Source organism: Sinohyriopsis cumingii, chromosome 14 (assembly GCF_028554795.1).
Source record: "Sinohyriopsis cumingii isolate HCF-2022 chromosome 14, ASM2855479v2, whole genome shotgun sequence".
Taxonomy (NCBI): domain Eukaryota; kingdom Metazoa; phylum Mollusca; class Bivalvia; order Unionida; family Unionidae; genus Sinohyriopsis; species Sinohyriopsis cumingii.
Genome location: NC_142974.1, coordinates 108,910,605 through 108,933,217, shown reverse-complemented (window position 1 = coordinate 108,933,217; position 22,613 = coordinate 108,910,605). Strand labels below are relative to the sequence as shown.

The following is a 22,613-nucleotide window of genomic DNA, read 5'->3' as shown; positions in this document are numbered from 1 at the left end:
CCTTTACCAGTCACTGACATCTCACGACTTGGGTTCAATTCATCGGCTGAGCCTATGTGGGTATTTGAAAAGCTTACCAGTGGCATCACGTGGGACTGTGGTTATTGCTGGAATTTTCCTAGGTGCTTCTTCAACCAGTTATACTGGCCACCATGTATAGCTTATCTTGCACTGAAAAATTGCATTAAACCCAAACAATAAATTCTCTTTGCCAACCTGGCATTATAGCAAGAGACCAACTTCTTTTGTTTTGCTTAACATTACCAACAGCGATCCTCAGTCTAATCATTGAGCTTAATTCTTAGTTACGGATTTGATGTTCAATTTAGCCACTTCTGAATGTAGAATTGAAAAGGAAGGTTTAAAGCATTTTTTCCTTCCCATAATGGCTCTCCTGATATTTCAGCATCCCCTTTTTCTAGATGGACGATGATCAAGAGCACAGATCTGCCCCTATCTGATATTTCAACGTGCATTTTTTCAAGGTGGGATATAATCAGTTGGGCATATGAGTCCTTTACTGATATTTCTACCATTACTACCTCATATACATGTAGGACACATTCATCATTAGACGCTGTTACGAAAGCCACAGTTTGGCAGTCGAACACTGCTTTCTTCTTCTTTGGTACACCAGAGCAAAGGCATATATCCGTTAGGGCCAATACTGATGGCACAAAGAATGGCCCAGGCAGATACAAACTTATGTAGTGTAAATTCATACCATACGGGTGAATATATATTGTAATGCCAGGTGTTGAGTCCATCCACATCACACCATATTGTGAAATACAGCAATGAAGTAGCAACAAATAATGTATTACTGATAAAATCCATTCCAATCATATTCCCACGAGTAGTCTGTTCCTAAGAAAGAAGATGGCTAATGTGCTTTGGCTGTTAATGTGGGAGAGAGACTGAATATGTCTTATTATACGGACAAGAGCAGTTTCTGTCTTGGAAAGGCAAGCAACTAAATAGTGACAAGTAAGTATGACAGCATTAAAATTCGCTTGCACATCCCAATCCCCGCAAAAGAAAACAGCATACAGTAGCAGTATGAAATGGATAATGGTGCTATCATATGATTCTTTATATCTGCTTGTGTAGCCTTGACACTTATGAATGGTATATTTGCAAAGACATGAAATATAGGATGACTTCATCATTTGTGTTACATTACTAGGGCCTGAAAATTTCATTTTTGGCCCACTGGTCCAGGAACAGTAGGACCCACGTCTGCATAAGCCAAGGATTGGTCTAACAGCTGAATCTGATATATAAATATTTACACCAGACAGTGCGTTAACATAAACAAAAGGTATGAAAAACTTGATGAAAACTCCAAATTGAGACAACTACCTTGTTGCATTTTCAATCATATAAATATGTTACTAAGCTTAACATTTAAAATTTTCAAATCACATAATCATTCTTTTTTTTTTTTTGGTGGATTGTCACAGAATTTCATTGCTGCAGTCATATTAAACTTATATCAAAAAGTTTTCAGCATCAGATAAAATATGAAAAAACCTACAGATACAATATAACACAGTGAAACAGATCGGAAAATAACACAATTTATTTCAAGTCAATTAATATACAGTTAGTGACACCAAAAGGAGCAATCCACTTGACCGATGGTCTAGTTTCTTCTGATCTTTCCCATCCATTTTATATATCTTGACATTTCTGGTCTTAAATAAATGGTTGGGTACTCAGCTTTGTAAATGTGCAGTCAGTCATCATCTTGATGACTGAGAGGGGTAAGTTTTATTTGCAAACAATAACCTCTCTGGTGCAAGTAATATGCGCTTCCTTTGTGTCAGGTGCTATAAAAAAGTCAGTTATACAGTTGGACATGCCTTTGAATAATGTATATGTATGAATGACTGACTCTGTATGTTGTACATGCTGAACAAAACAATAAAACCTCTTTTCATCATACTCAGCTGATTGCCAAGTATTTTGATCCAGGAAAAGTCCAAATTCGTTGATTTATTACATTGTTCATCCTTTTTAGGACCCTGGATCTTTGAAGCCTTTCACTGTAACACTTCCTGTAGCAAACGAATTCACTATGCTTGTTTAATGTTTTGTACCGGCAATTATATGCTTAAATTAACTTGAAGGATTTAAAACATGGTAAGACACATGTTTGATGATGATCAAGCATGGACTGGTGATCGGTGTATTGCATGCTAAATTTGCAGAGATTCAGCAATGTTTTAAGCCACCAGTCTCCCACTAAGTGCAGTTGTATGACTCATTTCAGATGTTGTAAGGATTTAAAAGCACATTTGCTTCCATTTCCATGAACAAATGAGAAATATTAATGGTCTGATGGGCTAGTGCTTCTCACATATGTCAGGTCAGCAGCTACACATAATCAGTCTCTGACCTCGGACTACCGTAATTGTGAGGCATTGACCATGCTGTTGTATATAATTCGTTATATGTATTGGTTTTCAAATATTTTCTAAATGCAGGATGAAGAATTTTTAAGGTTAGTATTGTATAAAATTTTAAACAGCTTACAAGTGAAAGTCCTTGGGACTATATTTAGTATTCAGCTTTGACACGTTTTTGATTAATGAGGGTATCACAAACTTGACGAAAAAAGGCCTTATAAATATATCAACAAGCACATCATCATGAATACCCAACCTATATTTGAAGACACCAAATAATTTTTACAACCAAAATCACATTAATATTTAAAGACTTAAGAAAGAAAAAAATTTGGTCAAATTATGTACAATCCATTTTATAAATTAAAATATTGTTGATTTTCATATTATAATGCATACAAATATATCATCAGATCAAGGATATCTACATCTATGGTCACGAATTCGTGCACGTCGAAAAATATGAGCGGTATCCTACTTATACAGAAATCACTAAATTGTGTCACATCAATATATATATATATATATATATATATATATATATATATATATATATATATATATATATATATATATATATATATATATGTATATATATATATATATGTATATATATATATATATATATATATATATATATATATATATATATATATATATATATATATATATATATATTCTTAATCTCATTATTCTCAGCAATATCATAACAATCCGACGCATTTCTGTACATTACACTCCCACAAGTGTACACAAATATTAAAATATCCGTATTATTTAATTTTACACACTGCAACCATTTCTAAAGTTACAATTCAATTCAACAGTTGCAAAATCAAGAAAATCACATGAATAAATACACTAGTTAACCATGAAGTAACTAAATAGCGAATTACAATATTAATTCTGACGAGCGAGCAATCTCCATAATCATAGCTCGTTTCTCAAGTACGCATGTAAAGTAAACAATTCAAAGGTAATTCTACGTACTAACAATTCTAGTAAGTAAATATACATACTGCACATAATTACAATTACAATGCCCTAACATTCTGCAACAATCGAGCAAATAACTCACTGACCTTTACGAAGCTTTCTGTCCTTGAATGTACCAAGGTTTTTCATGCCAAATCACGAGTGGCTCCTGGAGTTATTGTTACAACTTATCAGCACGATGCTTGATAATGACTAATTCGTTCCCAGCCCAAATGACTGTTAAATTCTGGTTCGAATTGATGGCCCCACCCTTCCTCAGTTCTGATTGGATATCAATTCTACCCAGTCGGTCCAATTTAACAGACGAGCCTCAGGCCATCTGTGAACACGGGGAGATTTACAACAGCATCGAGGTTCCTTTGTTCGAGCACAAAGCTTCTAACGTCTGCATGTGAGTTTTGACACTTAACGGAGCGGCTCTTGTACAAACGCGAATCGCCACAACAGTGCAGGGTCAACATACTCATGGCGCTAACCCATTCCTTTGTTCCTGACTGACGTAATCGCTGGCAGGCAAACGTGAAACACATAAATAATTGCCTATTTTTAATTTTAATATTTATAATGTATATATATATATAAGCAGACATATGCATTCCACACATATATACCTGCATACACATATGTATTACACACAAACATACATACCTGCATACACATATGCATTGCACACATACATGCCTGCATACACATGTTTCTTACATAACTAATTACAGAATAGCTGTGCTGTGTTATTCCTTTTCCACCGTCCTCCTTTTTACAGGGTTCATATGGTCTTTGAAGGTCTTTGACAGTTTGGGAAACATGACCTAGTCTTTTTAAAGACCTTGAATGTTTGGGAAAATCAAGCAGATGACCCTAAGGTCTTTAAAAGTCTTTGAAAATTGAAATAAACCCAAACATTTTAATTTCTTTCCATAATCACAAATACAATTGTCCAAGGTTGTTAGATTCGGATGTAGTCAAGATTTCCGGGTTTCTTTCTTTTTTGATGACCCGTTGTTTCATTTCATCCTTAAGCAATATTGTAATATTTTGCATTCATTGTTTTCTCGTATAACATAACTTGAATGCAAAATATTAGCATAAATATATCTTGGAAATCTATGTTTGTGGTCTTTGAAAGTTTTGGAAAAGTCTTTGAATTTATCATTCAGAATTCTGATTGAACCTTGATTAATTCTGCCTTGCAGAAGAATACAAGTATGCAGAATATAATTCCATATGTTTATAAGGTTTGTTATGTTCAATGCAATCCACACAACTTCGAACGCATTTTTAATTCTTCAAGTATACATGTACTTTTGTTCCGAATTAAACATACATTAATGATATCCAAGACTGGTGAATTTTTAATTTTTAATTGTGTTGTGTCTTTTGTTAAATCTAACTTAGTAAGATATATGTCTCTAAGAAGTGTCCTAAAATTTATCAGTACTGTTTTCACAAAATGACATCCCATATATATTCTATTCAGCTACAAAATGTACATAATGATGATTCAGAAATTTTCATTTTAAATAGTCTTCTATTAATATATAATTATATGGAGAACTTTGTATTGAAAACACTAAAGTACTATATCATTAATAGTAGAGAAGGGAAGGAAAAATATTGATTCCCAATCTTCATGCGAGTAATTCTGATTTAAAAAAGTTCCAATTAGTTTCGATTTGAACTGGAAGTCATTAGCTTTTCCTCGTATACTGTATAATATATGAAATGAGTAATTTGCAGTTTTGTCCTGAATCTTGAGGTAATTTATATTTTCATCTAGTGGTGATTCCTGTTACATGGTATTTATAATAGTGTTTTTTCCAAGTTCCTCTTATTGCATCAACTCTACAAAAGTAATATTGATATTAAATTTGTCCATGTGCTTGTTTCATGCAAGGTACATGCCATCTTCCTTAATGATGTCGTTAAAAAAGAACATTAACTTTTCACACACAGTCTTCAGAAAGAATTTTTTATTACTATTGTTATTGATACATCTATTATATTAGAGTAGCATTGATGCAATTTGTTCAAGTGTTGTGTTGAGATAGTTATCCAATTACAACCATGCAAAAATCACATCTTTCCAATAACTATTAAACTTCTGTAAAACAATGTGGAGTTCTTTGTTCCTTATAAAGAAACTTTTGCCTATGATAAATTTTCACTGTGAATGATTGAGTGGGTCGATTTTTGTATGTACGTATTCATAAGTGCATCATCAAAAGACTGAATGTGTGGCAACTTCTTCCCACCATCTTGATAGTCATTGACTAGAATGTTCCTTTTAATTCCTTTAACCTTTTTTCCATTCCAAAGGAAGCTGTAAAAAGACTGAATAAGAAGCATTATTTCCCTTGGACGATAAGGAAGTACCATAATACAGACGACATATTCCCAACAGATCAGTTAGTGAGTAACTTTTAATTGATTCAATTTTATTTGTATAATGTACTAAATAAACGAAGTATTGCTTTTGCTCAAATCAAGTTTAATTCTAAGAAGTGTAAACAACCAAACTTATTCGAAGTAATATGTTTTGCTTTTGTCTTAATTGTTCACCATAACCCCATTTTGCACCAAGCCACATGACCTGGGTTTTGCCATAGTTCACCCCATTCCAGACCAGCAGCATAAGCTGTATAGAATATCTAAATCAGTGTTGATGCAGAGGTAGTCATCAGTTATAATACAAGTCACACGGATCATGTTGGCATTCAATACTGTTTCAGTAATGGGTGTCATTTTTGAGACCTTGATTCTATATATCTTTAAGTGACAAGTGTTCATTTCATTTGGATTCGTATACATCCATATTCCTTAGGAAGATCATTATTCGGACACCCCGAGAGGTGCATATGGCAAAATCAATCTTAAAGCACGCAAGCAGTTTTTGGATGAAATGAACCACAATATGTGATCACGTATACTTGGACTGAATGTTGCGCACTGTGATGTGACAATGAAAGCTACACATATTGATAAACAAATTCATACTACCACCGACAGACGATTCTAATGGACGCACTCTTATTTTCACCCAAGTTTAGTACACGGTCACCATTGTAAAAGTCCATAGCGTTAGATAATTTTCGTCTCGAAGTTTCTTGTTTACAGTTAAGGTACAGAGCATTCAGTACTCAGAACTGAATAGACTTTGGTTAAAGAAATTTAGTGTTAAATTTTAAAAGAATAGTTTATATCTAATTTAAAATGAGTAAATGTGCATACATGACCCATATGACCTGTGCTATAAGAGAATTGAATCATCTGCATATTGACTTGTTAGATATTCATAGTTGTTATTGTTATACCATTTATATCGTGATTATTTTCTAGAGCAGCAGTTGATAATTCTAGAGTTAATATGAATATATATATATGGGGAAAGGGGGTCACCCTGCCTGACCCCATTATATCTAGGGAAAAACTGAGAACAGTGTCCATTATTTAGCTTGATGTATCATGATAAAAGGTTTGAAACCGTTTCGGGATAGAGGGAACAATACAGAAAAAGTCCTTAAAAATATATAAAGGACCATTCTATTGAATCAAAAGCATTTTCAATATCAAGAGGAACTAAAAGTGCTGGTATATCATCTTACGCTGTAATTCTCAGTGAAATAAGCCATAAGGTATATACAGTCACCATTATATTGACCCTTCAAGAAAACTGGTGTTTCACATATATGATCTGTGTTAAAGCCTTGTTTATTCTGGAAGCAATATTTGATGATGAACATTCAAAAGAGAAATGGGTTGCCAATATTTTAGATTAAAGTTTGATTTTCCTTCTTAAGGAAAGCGTGGTAACCCCTTGCATTTGTGTAATTGTTTTCACATGTATAATTTAGGTTTCTAACCTAGAATGGCCCATTGTCATCTGTTCGACAACAGTTTACACCTTGATTGTCCAAAATATAGCACCAATGTACGATATATTTGAACTGGGCAGAGCTAATGCTTAGGTGCAAATGAATTGGGTTGAATTTTTTTGAAATTACGCTAGACGTTAATGCTAGAGAAAGAGGAAATAATTATGACAAAAATGTTCTGTCCTATGATCACATATCAGAAATGATATAATGGACGTCAAATTATAATTAACTGGTAAGACCTGGAGTATATGGCGGCTCGCGAAGTCGGTTGTCAAGGTGTGGACTAACGTTAATAATTTTATTGGCAATTAATTTGCTTCATTTGGCGGAATGTTAAAATTGCCTTAATCATTTATTATTTCACTGGATTAATTTCTGATAAAATATCAGCATTTGTTTGATTGCACTTTAAAATATAATCAGTTAGACAAAACAGGAATATATGGATTCTCGCGAAGCCTGTTTTGAGCATAGGATTGTTTAATTGGCGATTAATTTGCTTCAATCGGCAAAACATGTAAAACCTTGAGTATTGGAATTACTGGATCATTCAGAATAAAGTAAACGGACAGAACATTCAATACATACCTCTGAACCTCAAAATCACAACGGCAAAAGGAAGTATATTTGTTCTGTCCTAGCCTCGTAAACGACCTGCTGGCAATAAATTTCTGAACCTCAGACTCCAAAACAAGCAGAAAGATAAAAGACACCAAAACAAGCAGAAAAATAATGTCAGCTATGAGGAGAAGGAGAAGAGTCAAGCTCCGAAATTTGTTAAATAATTGAAGAATGAGGAAACGTGAACTGATAATACTGTGTTGGACCTCCTCGATATCTGAGTAATATATAATATTCAAGATCTGACTTTCGACTCTTGAAATTTTAATTTTGACTCTTGAGATTTTGGAGTCAAGGGTCAACCAACTCTTCAGTTTTGAAATCTATTGAGAACCCTGTTAAGGGACTTGTGGAGTCAAATAATGTATTTAGATGAGAGTTTTTGACTTTGGGATTTCTGGTGGAATAAAGGTTTTCTTTTCAATTAAAATGTTATTCTGATCTATTATTTCGCTTCCATCATCAAGGATACGCATCAATATCAGTTATTCACATTAATGTCTTTTCACAGAGTTACAAAATAATTTAGAGCTTATCTCCCCACCCCCGAACTTACCATCTTGCTTTTGGTGTTAAGATGATGCCTTTAACTTTGTCTTCCAGGAGAATTTTCAGATTTGCTTCTAATGTGCCATTCTCATGGACATCATCTTCAGGATTTTCATCATATAGACGTTTTAATTTATAGTCAGTCTCAATTTCTTTGGCTGATACTTTTGTTGTTTTTCTTTAAAAAAGGAATAAGAGTTTTACCACATATCACTAGTTTCAAAGTTTACTAAAACCAAATGATATTTATCTTGAAAGACTGATTGTTATTCATCTTACTTTGACCAATACTAGCACATAAACAGTTTGTAATGATATTTACAAATTTGGGGTCACTCAAAAGGCTTTATTAAATTTCCTTGTACCTCATCCTCTTATTGTTTCACTAAATTTAAAGAAGATGGAAACAGTAAAATGATCAGATTTTGAAACTGATGTCAGTATTAGAGCTTGTCAGATACGTTTGACAGACTTATGTCACCATTGGAGCTTTTCAGATACATCGGATGGTTTGATGGCAATACTAGAGCTTGTCAGATATGTTTGAAGGTTTATGTAAATATTAGAGCTTGTCAGATACATAGGATGGCTTGATGTCAGTATTTGAACTTGTCAGATATGTTTGAAGGTCTGATGTCAGTATCAGAGTTAGACACTGCTGCTATATCAGCCAACAAATACTGATATGCTGTAACAATACCTTTACCAATATCTGAAACGTTTTCGCATTTCAAGTGTTCTTCTTTTGCAAAAACTAATAGGGATAGAGAAGAGGTAGAATTAGCCATTAATTCATTTATTTTACTGCCTGTTTGTTGGTAGATGCACACAGGTGCCCGCTCTGCACATGCAGCAGTTAAGAACGAAATAAACAACTTTGCTTGCAATACAATAATCAATAGCAGTTTCAGAAATATTCCACATATATAGTATATAAAAAAATTGCCATCTAAAATGGCATGAAGGAAAGAGAAAATTAAGCCATATTTGGTGAAAAGGTAGAGTACTTACGCGACTTATGTCAGATTATTTGCATAATGAAACCAGAAGTCCAAGATTTTACACTTGATTTGAGAGAAAACAAGATAATATTTGTGTGTGCGTGTGTAAGATATGGAAAGCGCTTATGTTACAAGAGACACTGCTGTTTTGAGATTTAACAAAATTCCTTAGTATAAGATAGGCTGTACAAGACAGCCTCTATAACCAGTGCATGTAGAAAACCCCAGTGAGAACCACCGACCCATGGGAAGCTACTGTCAAGGTTTGTCACATACCTAGTAGCTGAACCAGAGACTGAATCCCACATGGACAGGTGAGATGGCAGAGGTCATTAAAGGCAAGCACTTAAGACCACTTGGCCACCCAGTGTCCCCTAGCCAAAGATGTCATTGGGAAATAAAGCACTGCTCTGTTTAGAGTGCAGTCTGTTGAGAAATCTGTTTAATTAGCATGAATGAAAATTTACTGAACATTATATCTGTGCTTGTATAAGAGTGTAAACAATTGAGAAATCTGCTTGCTTCTTTAACATATAATTAACATTTTCCGAACGCTGAATATTGTTTTGTCAGTGTCTGATAGTAAAGTATCAAAATGAGGCTGCAGACCAAGTTACGACAGTCCATCCAGATGGTTTCCTAAAAAAATTGTTGTTTTTTATCATGTATGAACATGTTTTTTTTTAAACACAATGGCATTTAATTATCAACGGTTTACAGATAAACATTTCCTGTTTTAATATATAATGACTTCATATTGGGCTTTTGTAAGCTCATATCATGCCCAGAGTAGCATACGCCATGCGCATATTAGTATCAGATGTATATTTTGCTTAATGCATAACCATTGACTAATTATCAGGTGTGTTTTTTACTTAATGTATAACCATAGACTAATTCTTGACTATTTATATTATTGTTTCATGGAAATTAGCAGTGAAAACGCATTTGTTGCGGTTGGAGGTGTGGGATGTTGTTAAATTGAAATTTGGATCCAAAAACTTGTTTTGATTTTTAGAGCAGATTATTTGGGACTAAATTCAAATTAGAGGTTAATATTCATATGCTGAGGATTTGGATTTGATGAGTTTTAGGGTATCTCTTTATATACAGATGTTTCTAAAGATGTTTTGGATGCAGGCTCAAGAATACTTTTTTGACCAAGATAATATATATGTTTATTTATATTGCCTTTTCAAGTACATTATGCTAAATATATATCCTGTGTATGTTATTGATATTTATTAGCCATTTTACGTAGAATTTTCTTTTTATGGACATGATTTGAAACCACCATACCAACTCTTGTAGTGCCATTATATGCATTAGAGTTGTGTAATAAATAAAGAGAAACAGCATGATTCCAATCTGATACATTAGTGTACTTGAAAAATTCAGAAGAAAATCATTATTTATACTGGACTGAGACTAAATTACATCATAGCAAAGAGGGAGGAGGGAATAGTGCAATACAGTCTTGTAAGTATTATATAATTAAATTAGTTTACCTCCCCTCCACCACAGAAAACAAAACGAACGTTAACTAATAGTAATTCATTACATTCGTTCAGTTCATTGTTGCATTTGCTAACCAGGTGGGATGAACTGTCAAGTAAAAATGTAGTCAGTAGAATGTTTTACTGCAGAATACGGGATGGTTGGACAGATGGTTGGCTGGTACACTTGAGCCCAAAGCATAAATTTCCATGTGGTGTAACATTGATCAAACATGAAATGATGAGAAATTGGAGTTGATTATTGTGGGGCTTATACGATTAGACCCCAAATCATAGATGTCATCATTTTTGTGTAATATTGATTGAAGGTGAAATGATGCGAAACTAGAGTTCCTTCTTGTGGGGGTGGTCAAATTGTTGTTGTTGTTATTGGGTTTAGTGCCATTTTTCAGCACAAGATATGCTTCTGCTAGGGTTCAAGTCTAGGATTCGGCCACAGTGGGTATGAGAGATTTCTTGCCAGTAGCTTCTGGTGGGTTGGTGGTTCTTCCCGGGGTTTTCTAGGGTTCTTCCTCCACCATTAATACTGACCTCCATGCGTAGCCAATCGTATGCTGAAAATGGCGTTAAACCCCACAACAACAACAACAACAACAAGATAGGCTTTCTCACGTACCCATATAGGCAAAGGTGAGATGACAGTGATCTGTAGCTGTGAGCGCTTTAAACCACTCGGCCACTCATAGTCAAATTGGATCCCGAATCATATATGTCCTCACTTTGATGTATTTTTGATATTAGGTGAAATATTGACAAGTTAGAGTTAATTCTTGTCGGGTATGTTCATTGGGGCCGAAAAGCATAAATATCCTCTTTGATCAAAGGTGAAATGATGCTAACCTGGATTTGATACATGTGGGGCTGTTACAAATGGGCCCAAAGGTATTAATGCCTACATTATAGTTTAACATTGATCAAATGGTGAGAAGTTCGATATGATTCTTGACCTCCAATTAGTACCTACAAGAGGGAATTATGTCCATGGATTAAGGACTAGACTTTGAATAATTAATACAATGTAATTCATTAGTAGCAGGTGAGAATTTCTTTTATTAAAATTATTTGTGTCCCCCTCCATTCTCCCCTCTCCCAACTATGCCATTGGTCTTTGCAAGCAGATCAGAACAATTTCTGTGTTGCGATTATGGTAAATCTATATAATATCTTTCCAATTTGAATTTGTAATAACAATATCTATATTTACAATGATTTTTGTATGTTACATAATTATGTTTACCATGATTAATTTATGTTGCATTACCATATCTCACTAAACAGTGATTCTGTTTTCTTACTGAGACGGCTCGTTCCTCTTGCTGAGTAGGACAACCAGTCAACTATTTCTTGTACCAGGAACATTATATATTAATTAATTACAAAAAATGTTGAAAATCGAAAGACCCAATACTGAAGCAGCACATGCAATTCCAATGTTTGAATACAACTAGTGTTTCAAAAGTGCATGACCGCAAGCTAGCTAGAAATGCTCAATATGCATATTATACTAAGTTTTGGAATTTGTACATACTTTCTACAATGGAGTTTATCCAGTCTTGTTTAATTTCTTCTTGAATCTAGAAATTATCACCAGCAAAAGGTAAAGAGTCTGAGACACAGATCAAGCCATCTGAAGTAGTAGAATGCATCCAGCCAACCACATCTACTCCTATTCAACCAATGAAAACGGAAGGGATAGGAGAGGTGACCCATGTCAGAAGCATGGCAGGTAGGTCGAGGGGATGCATTCAAATTCATGAATAATTATTTACGGTATGAGAGATGCATCTTTCCACTGATCACGTATTATCCTCTGATTAAATTGATTATGGCATTTATTCTAATCAAACTTGATGCAAACAGCATCTTCAAACTTGTAGTTGGTTAACACTTGGTAATTTCTTCAATGATCCAGTTTAGAGAACCATATGAAGTGACTCTTAAAGGCAGGTAATCAATTAATAGTGGTGTGATTTCTACAATATTTTGGTTTTCTATTTTACGGTTGTTTAAGTTGGGTTATCACTTAATGCAGATGTAAATTGCACAGCAAAGTTCTAATACAGTGTGGCTGTTTAAGGCATATGCCCAATTAATACAAATGTATTGTCCACATAATTATGTTTGTAATATTTCTACTGTACAATAATTAAGTGGATTGCTAAAACATGGTTGTGTATTGGAAATGGTTGCTTAATATAGCTGTAACATTTACAATAATTCTTTTTTCGTAGCCCCTAACAAGTGCCTTTAAGGCAGGAATTCCTTTAGTGCAGGTGAATATAGAAGTAGAGATTTGCACTATTGAGTAGCAAAATTATTATGATCAGTAACATTCTTCCATCAGGGCACACATATGCTAGGTGCTGAGGAGTTTCTTTCTTTTATCGTTTTCTGTATGTACTCGTACATGCCTTTTTTTCACTGCATCTTTATTTGTCAATGTTTTGTTTTGTAATGTGTCATTAAGAATATTAGGTTTTATTCTTAGTCACACCTTTGTGTTAATATATATATATATATATATATATATATATATATATATATATATATATATATATATATATATATATATATATATATATATATATATATATATATATAGTGGTCATTATTACTCACACTTGGTACGTACATGTTTAGTTGTTATTAGTCACACTTGGTGCATGCAAGTTTAGTGGTCATTAATAGTCACATTTGGTACTTACACGTTGAGTGGTTGTTATTAGTGACACTTTGTACATATAAATTTAGTGGTCATTATTACTCAGTTGTTACATACATGTTTATTGGTTGTTATTAGATACACATGGTACATTCAGGTTTAGTAGTTGCTATGAGTCACATTTGGTGCATACAAGTTGTTGTTATTAGTCACGCTTGGTACATACAAGTGTAGTGGTTCGTATTAGTCATATCTGGTACATACAATTTGATTTGTTGTCATTGGTCACATTCTGTACACATACGTTTAGTTGTCATTATTAATCACTTGGTACGTACAGGTTTAGTGGTTGTTATGAGTCACACTTTGTACATATAAATTTAGTGGTAATTATTGGTCACTTTTACATACATGTTTAGTAGTTGTTTTTAGTAAAACATGGTATATACAATTTTGGGGTTTGTTATGAGTCATATTTGGTGCATACAGGTTAAGTGGTTTTTACTAGTCACACTTGGTACATACAAGTTTAATGGTTGTTATTAGTCATACTTGGTACATACAAGTTTCATGGTAATGAAAGTAATAGAGTTTAGTTGTTAGGCTTGTCTTGTTGCACAGTGACTGTTCAGGTAACGCCATGTCAGTTTTCTTCCACTTGATTTGTATTTCCTTTATAAAGCCATCCTGGAAAGGAAGTGTTTTGTCTTCTTGTTAACTTTGTGGGGGGATAGACCAGAATAACGTAAGTCAATATCTGTCATCTGTTGTCCATTGTCTGTCGTCCATCAGTCCTTTAGCACACGTGCGTCATCCCTGCTTCTCCATAATCTGTTTACCATATTTAATTGTGTCTAGTACAGACTTCTTCGCCTAATTCTCTTATTTTCAGTTAGAGATGTGCGTTTCATACAAGAACTTAAAGAAGAAAACCAGATTTGTGATATCTTAAATATGTTGCGCATTGCATTGTAACTAACCTGTTTACTAGTACTGTGTCTTGTTAAGAAGCAAATAATGCTTAAAAATTGATAATCTTGTTCTTGTATTGTATTTGTTAACAAACTTGTTTCAGTTCACATCACTGTGTATCATTTTATTCTGTTCCGCGACTGAAAATACATGTACATAATGACTGGTAACCTGTTATTTCTAAACCTTTACAAAGTACCACATTGTAATGGAACAAATATGATTATTACTTTAATACCAGTTAATGTTGATTTTTCCATAAATGTGAGTGAAATACGTTTTTCCTGCAGTCGGACTTAGTTGAATTGAAATACATATATAATATTTTGAATTCAATTTGTTAATATTTTATTCAGAGGCACATTTGGGGGACCTATCTTTGTATTACTGTTAATCTTCTACAGTAGCAAAGTTGGAAACACATTTCTTTGTAAAACAAACTTGTTTCTTAGATTTATTTATCATCTCATATCTTAGTATTTGATACATCTTTGAGGATATACAATGATGTAGACTTCAGTGACTCATTTTGGTCCGTTTATGGTAATCAGTTACGGTTAAGCTTTGATATGTTAAACAAAGTTACAATGCATCTATGTAACTTTGCAGTTTATTGTCTTGATAGGTTAAACAAAGTTACAATGCATATATGTAAATTTGGAATTTATTGTCTTTACTTCTGAAAATAAGCTTGGTTCTTTGTTACAACAGTATGAGCAATATTTAATTGACAGCGTGGTGTTTTTAACTTTGGACAGCGCTGTATACACTCGACCACTTCTTTCAAGGAAATGGGCAGCTAAAGCTTTGATATGCTAAACATACCGGGAGACATTTTGCTTTGTCTACGTACTGGATAATTTGTTGTTTGTTTACTTGTCATCAGGACCACTCTGGAGGCCTAGTGATTAGAGCGTCCGCCCTGGATGCGGAAGGTCATGGGTTCGAACCCCCGGTCGAGTGATACCAAAGACTGTAAGAATTGTACACCAGCTGCCTCGCTTGGCGCTCAGCATTAAGAGGTTAGTGTTAAGACTGGTCGGCCTGAGGTCAGGATAATGTGACTGGGTGAGACATCATGCTACATGTCTGCGGTATGATGCCCAAGTGCTAAACATCACTTTAAACTGCCACACTGCAGACATGTTAGCTATATGACTGGAGAATTGTTAAAGCTAAGTTAAAAATCTAAACCAAACACACACACACTTGTCATCATAAATAAACTTGGTTGTTTGCTCTCTATCTCATTTTAATGCACAACATTTGATACTTCTTTGTTACAATACAGTGAGCGTGTTTCATTGACTCAGCATTTTGTTTTTAAAAGCATAAATTAGTGCCGGCTAATTATTTGCTGTTTCAGACATCATTACAATACAATGTCTTGATAAATTTTATCTAGGACACATAAATACATTTGAGATATGTCATGATAACCCAAATACGTATAAATACTGGTCCAGAACTTGCACACAGCATCTTGTGTGCAATCACGAATCTGAACGAATAGAGTCAAAGTCAACATGGGCCATGTAAGAACCTCGTCCACAACAAAATAACAGTTAACCATTATTGTCCATGCAGAAGCACATGATAACTAAGCTGCCGGAAGTGAGTTATGTAAGGAAGTGGAGAAGAATGAAATAAAAACTGAAGAAAATGTCTACAACAAAAAGGCAGACAGATGGACAGTTGCAAATTACGCAGTCATATAGAGTGGAAACCGTGAATGAGTCATGGATAGAAAAACAAAAAAAACAAGCAGTCTCAGTATCCACGACAGAGATTCCCTTTCATGCCATAACAATTGCATAGTGAAAAAAATGGACAACTTCAAGGGACCTGTCAGCAGGCCTATGCATTTTTGCGAGGGCATAACTTATCAATTCATCGATGCATTCATATGGCTCTAAAGCTACCAGAAGATTATGAAAACAAAATACTAGAATTCCAGAGATTCATTATTGAACTGTGCAAGAGATCCAAGTTTGAGTTAAGAAATATATGATGTGCTGACCAGATGCCTACGTCATTTAATCTTCCATCCAACATCACTGTCCATGAAAAGTGTTAGCACCATCATAGCTACAACAGGCTACAAGAAAACTTGTTTTGCCATGATGCTTGCCTTTACTACTGATGATGGAAAGTTTCCACCCCTTATTTTCAAGAGGAACACTCTTCCGAAGGTTGAAGTGTGACCAAAGGGAATAACTGTTAAGTGTTAGGACATGGGGTGGATGGATTTAATATAACATTAATGAAGGATTGGACAAAAAAGTATATGGGAAAAATGACCTGGAGGTTACCCCAGAAAAGGTTTATTAGTTCTGGGTGCCTTCTGATGCCACACGTTAGGCCACATCAAGGACATAAGCTAGACTATTGGAACACTGTGGGAATAATTTCTGGTGGTACGACATTGTGATACTCCTGTCCTGAGATGTAAACATCAGCAAGCTCATGAAAACCATTCTCCAATCAAAATGGAATGAGCTGTATGCTGGAGACCAACACACAGTTACACCATGTGGAAAGATGCATGGACCAATCCAGATCCAAGCATCATTACCCATGCCTTCAACAAGTACTGCATCGCAAAATGGATGGCACAGAGGATGACGTCTTATGGTAGGACGATGCTAAGCATGAAGACCACCCAGAAATATTATCATGCAGAAAACCAATGAGGGAAGACATACAGTCACTTTTCTAATGTGATGACAGCAGTGAGAAATTTGAGGGATTTGATCTAATTGACTGAATTTCTTCAACAAGGCAAACTAAAAATGGCCCATATAAGGGCCATCGCTTTAATCAGAAAGATACACTGTACACTCAAAATTGCCACTTTTTCATTCACTATATAAAATGGACACCTCTTGTTACTTTATAAATGCATAGTGAAGTCATCAAGATTTTAACATTTATTACATGACCTGCACATTATATAGTAGGATATCATTGTTTCTCCTTATTCTGAGTCAAATAAAGCTTAGGTGTAATACTCCATTGCGTGTTATACACACCAAAATATGGTTTATAATTACCATGAAACTTTTCATACACATTCGCCCAGTGGATTGAGTTGGCCTTAAATGAAAATGCTGCCTCTTGGACATCCAATACGGCTGCCATGGCAACTATTTTGAAAAGGCTATTATGGCTACATGTAAAAAGAAAAGTCATCAAAACATGGGGTACTTTTCATTATGCCTAATTGGTCATAGTTGAAATTGGTTTTGATCTGACATCAAATATGGCCACCATGACAGCCATCTTGAAAACATTGTTATTACTATTCCTCTTGAATAGATCATCATTCAGCTTGAGGTTTTCACTAAAGGATTTCTTACAATATCTGGTTTGTCTGATGTCTGAAATGAAAATAGCACCAGTCTGACGTATAATATGGCACCACAACAGGTACGTGTATCTGAAAATCTTGTTATTGCTACTCTCCTGAAATGGAAAGTCATAATGACATGATCTTCACCAAAAGCCAACATTAACCAACATTTCACTTTGCATTGTATAGTATTTATTTTACCCAAATATATATTATCAGATTATTAAAATCCAAAATAACTGTAGATTAAAGCATTGTGTAATGAATAATATCATGAAACGAATACAAGCACCTGCATGATTGGGCTTTTGGGATCGATAAACATTGCACAAAAACCTTTCTTGTCAATCTGAACATATCAAGTGAATTATGTTCCCTGTTCATTTTCACTAACCCATATTACATTTTCTTTCTCCTAAGTTAGGTTCAAGACAGTAAATCCCTGTTTTATTACCTGTAATACGCACATTTAAACATCTCTGGTCAGTCATTTCATAATTGGCAAGTAACTGTTTAGTAGTTTTAACTAGGGTCTGTTTTTGATCACTAGCAACAAATGTGGAATACATTATACACAGGCGTTTTTGAGCATATATATAATTACAGCTCATGAAGTTTTGTCTATGATAAAAATATTCCACTGTGTTTTGATCACATCATCAACTGACCTTTTAAAACAACACTATCTTGCTCAACAAGTCAGACAGCAGTCTTCCAGAACAGAGGTCATCTCACAAGGACTTGCTACATTTAACAAGATTCAACCTCTTCAAAATTATAGGGTACGACAAAGAATTATATGACTCGTGTAAACATCCAAATCAGCCTTGAGTACCTACAAAATTCAGGATTTGACTGTATACACTTTATTCAGTATCAGAAATGTTGCTCCTCTTCATAATTTTGCATCACTGTGATATACTCATCATGTTATGTCATGGGGATACATCAACATGTTTGTGTGTGTGACATAATGTTATGTCATGGATATGGGCATACATCAGCATGTTTTTGGCATAATGTATGCTTAGGTGCAGATCATTTTATAGAATGTTATTTTGTTTGCCGATTCTCACAACTTTTATTGGCAGATTCAACGAAAAAGTGTTAGAACAGAAATTCAGAAATTTTGCAAATATCTCTCATGCATAAAGACATACATACATAGTACCACAGTATAGTCATTTTGAAAATAGAAGAACGAAAATGCTACGTTTCCAGCTGTTTTCATAATGAATTATACATGAATATAGCAATATAGCAATTTGTATACATCACGTGCAGCAAAATACATATTAAGAATGCATGATTACAAGTAACATCTTGTCAAGAGAACACACCTGTTAATGCTTAAAACATGTCTGTTTCAGCTAAATTTGAAATCATGTTAATGAGTTGTCAGCTGCATTGCCCAGTCTAGGCAATGGTCCAATTCTATGGTATATGATGCGAGGTAGATAATCTTCTGTTGTTGGTGCAGTTGTAAACATGTTAATTCTAACTGTCCCATATGTGTACAGTTTAAAAATATCTTATCTTCCTTTTCACAGAGAGAGAATGTTTGGTTTCCACCATCGTGGGCTATAAAGCACTTTCATCATTGGCCTGATTGCTTTCTGGAATCGCGACTTGTGTGCACTCACTCATCACTCAAAATTTAAGACGGGATCGGGAACGAATGAGTTAAGTGATGCACTGAAAACATGTCAATTATTTGGCAAGATCACAAGTAGTTCCAATAATCACCATTTGTTACTTGGCATCAAGCAAGCATCACAGATGTGGGTTGATCCAAGGATTGTCATGCCAAAAAACAATGTTGCCTTTATAAGCCAAGGCAATAAGTTTAAACATTTACAGGAAGATGTGGTACTCTCGTTGGCATTGAAAAAGTAAATGTGCTAAATTTACAGCTCAATCAAAATGACTATCAACTTGAAAACAAAGTGATTGCTGCCTTTACCATTTAAGGGTTAATTGGGTCACACATATTGGCAGAAAACATAGGAAATATCACATGGGTATTAAATCAAAGTTATGGAAAGAGGAAAATATGACTTAAATCGAAATATTTATTGTATCAATCACGGTTTTTGTACAGCAAAACACAAATATTAATACAAATACTGGTTGTTAGGACTTGCACGAAAACAGACGCAATATGCTTCCATGATAAACAACATTGACCGACATTTCACTTTGCATTGTAAAGTATTTAGTGTACCCAAAAATATATTGTCAAATTATAAAAATCCAGATAACTGTAGATAAACGTATTGTGTACTGAATACTGTCATGCAATGAATACTAAGCCACGCATACCCTATATATGTTTCGGAAAAGGAATAATTGCATAATAAGGTAAAGATATTTGAATTTACAATATTTTTGTGTGATGCAGACATCCACACTTTCCAACATTATCCCTTGATTCAAAACATTGTTTGCATGACATGCCTAAAATATGACCCCTACTCTCTATCAATAAAGTTTCAGTAAAAAATAGTCAACTTATAAGCGAGTCCATATGGAAAGATAAAGTGGATGGAAGGATTCCATGCTGAGCCAGGAGGATCCCCTCACCATTAATGAAATGGCGAATTGTGGGTTTAAAGCACAAAGGGGAGAAAAACATAAATTTGATTTGTAAAATTGCTGAAACGTACTGAATAAGTTTCTAAAAGACAATAATCATTTAAATGATTATCAATTTATTGTTACACTTGCCTTGGCAATAGCACAGAAAATATATCACATTGGCTTCCATGTGCATGCCTGTACATTGATTTATTATCAAACCTACTGTGTCAAAAGCATGACATAGCAATCATACTTGGATTCATGTGCATGCTTGTGCATCAGTTTGTTATGAAACCTGCCTTGTCAGTAGCATTACATTGGCATTCATGTCAATGCATGTACATCAATTTGTTGTGAAACCTGCCTTGGCAGTAACATTACATTGACATTCATGTGCATGCCTGCACATTATCATTTGCCAAATGATGTCAATGTCAATTTGTTACACTTTGGTGATATGTTCTGGAGCATGTACAGTTGGCCTTTTCTTATGTTATATAGGATACATATTGATGTAGACAACAATTTTTTTTCAGAAAAAATACCAGTTTACCCACTTCTTGTGGGAAGCTCCTTGTAAAGGCCGTTGACATCGTCTTGTACTGTATTCTAGAAAGACCCAAGGAACACATTTAATTCTTCTTATCTTGCCCCGACTGTGTCTGTGTCTGCATAGAGACATTGGTATACATTAGTGGTGAAAACTAATGAAGACAGGATCAATATATGTCTACATTTTCCATTTATAAAATATATATTCATAGTTCAGTTCTTTATATTTATAAGGTAAAGATTGCAGTAATATATCCCTTTTACAGGTGCCCATGCCCTCCCTGCTGATGATCATGTCGAGAAAAACCAAAAGCGGACAAAGAAGAAAAAAGTGAAAAAATCTTTAATGTCCACTCCATCTGCTGAAGAACCTAATGGAGAAATAACTGAGTGTGTGGATGCAGTTCAGGTATAATTTAGGTCACATGACAATTTGGCTTCCAGTGGGTTGGTGATTCTTATAGGGGTTTTCCTGGGTTCTTCCTCCACCAGTTGTTCTGGCTGCAATGTATAGCTTATCATACACTGAAAAAATGGCATCAGACCCAGAACAATAACAAAAACAAAACAAAAAAGATTTCATCAAGGCTTGATGAGAGAAGTTAAAGATATCTCATTTTGCTTCGAAGCATTGTTGTCAATGACATCAGCAGATTTTAACATGTAGTTGATGACTGCAAAATGCCATTAATGTAGCATTGTCATAAATAACTGATACATTATGATGTCCATTTTAAAGTTCCCAATATACATCCATAATGCATCTATAATGATGGCTGAAATATTTGGAAGTAATCATCTGGTTGGCTCGCAGTACTGTATGTATTAATTATCTAGATATGGTACCGATCTAATTTTACATGATCATATTCTATCACAACAAACTTTTCATTTACAACACAGTGGTATATACTTGAAATGAATCATGATAATTACAATATACAATGTTACAAAATGTAATGTTTTCATATTTAAATCCTGAAATAATTATTTTCACCTGAAGATATTCCATTTATGTCAGTGCTGAAGGTTCGTTTGTTGATTATGGCTTGGATGTACACAATAGCTATAAGTAAATACAGCTATTAAAGTAATCTGTTTCTTGTTGAAGTAATCTGTGGTGGATTCAATCTCTGGAATGGTTCCAGGAAACCAGTATGTCTGTTTAGGTAAAATACAAGGCATGATCCATTTCAGAGTATTTGTTAAATATCTCCTAAGTTGGACAAGATGACTACTATGCATGATTCATACCTTATAGAAAAGTAAAAATTAAGTAGCTCCTGGCACAATTTGTATGCCTGTACTAGCTGAACAAGGAATCTAGTAGTATCCAGTCTATTGGATTAATGTTGCTTCAAAGTAAGCACATTTCTTATTATCTTGACAAGTATAATTAATGGTTGGGGAATGTTCTTGAACAGGTGAATAAACTTATTCATCTGTCAGTGTACCTTTTGTTACAATTCTTATAATGCCATAATTTTTGAACTTGTGGCTCCAGTGTAATGGAACATTTCAGTTC

The 22,613-nt window shown here is 34.4% G+C and overlaps 1 protein-coding gene across 2 annotated transcripts in view; it reads left to right on the top strand.

The window, feature by feature from the left end:
- The window catches only part of LOC149784588 (uncharacterized), a 115,461-nt gene that overhangs the window by 26,227 nt on the left and 66,621 nt on the right, over positions 1–22,613 (top strand). For both annotated transcript variants that reach the window (XR_016413898.1, XM_089932653.1), the window contains exons 5-7: positions 5,724–5,816; positions 12,549–12,696; positions 21,355–21,497. Coding sequence is in view for 1 of the 2 variants with exons in the window: in XM_089932653.1 (XP_089788779.1) it covers positions 5,724–5,816; positions 12,549–12,696; positions 21,355–21,497 (384 nt within the window). In the remaining variant the exon portion in view is untranslated. The remainder of the gene's footprint in view (positions 1–5,723; positions 5,817–12,548; positions 12,697–21,354; positions 21,498–22,613) is intronic.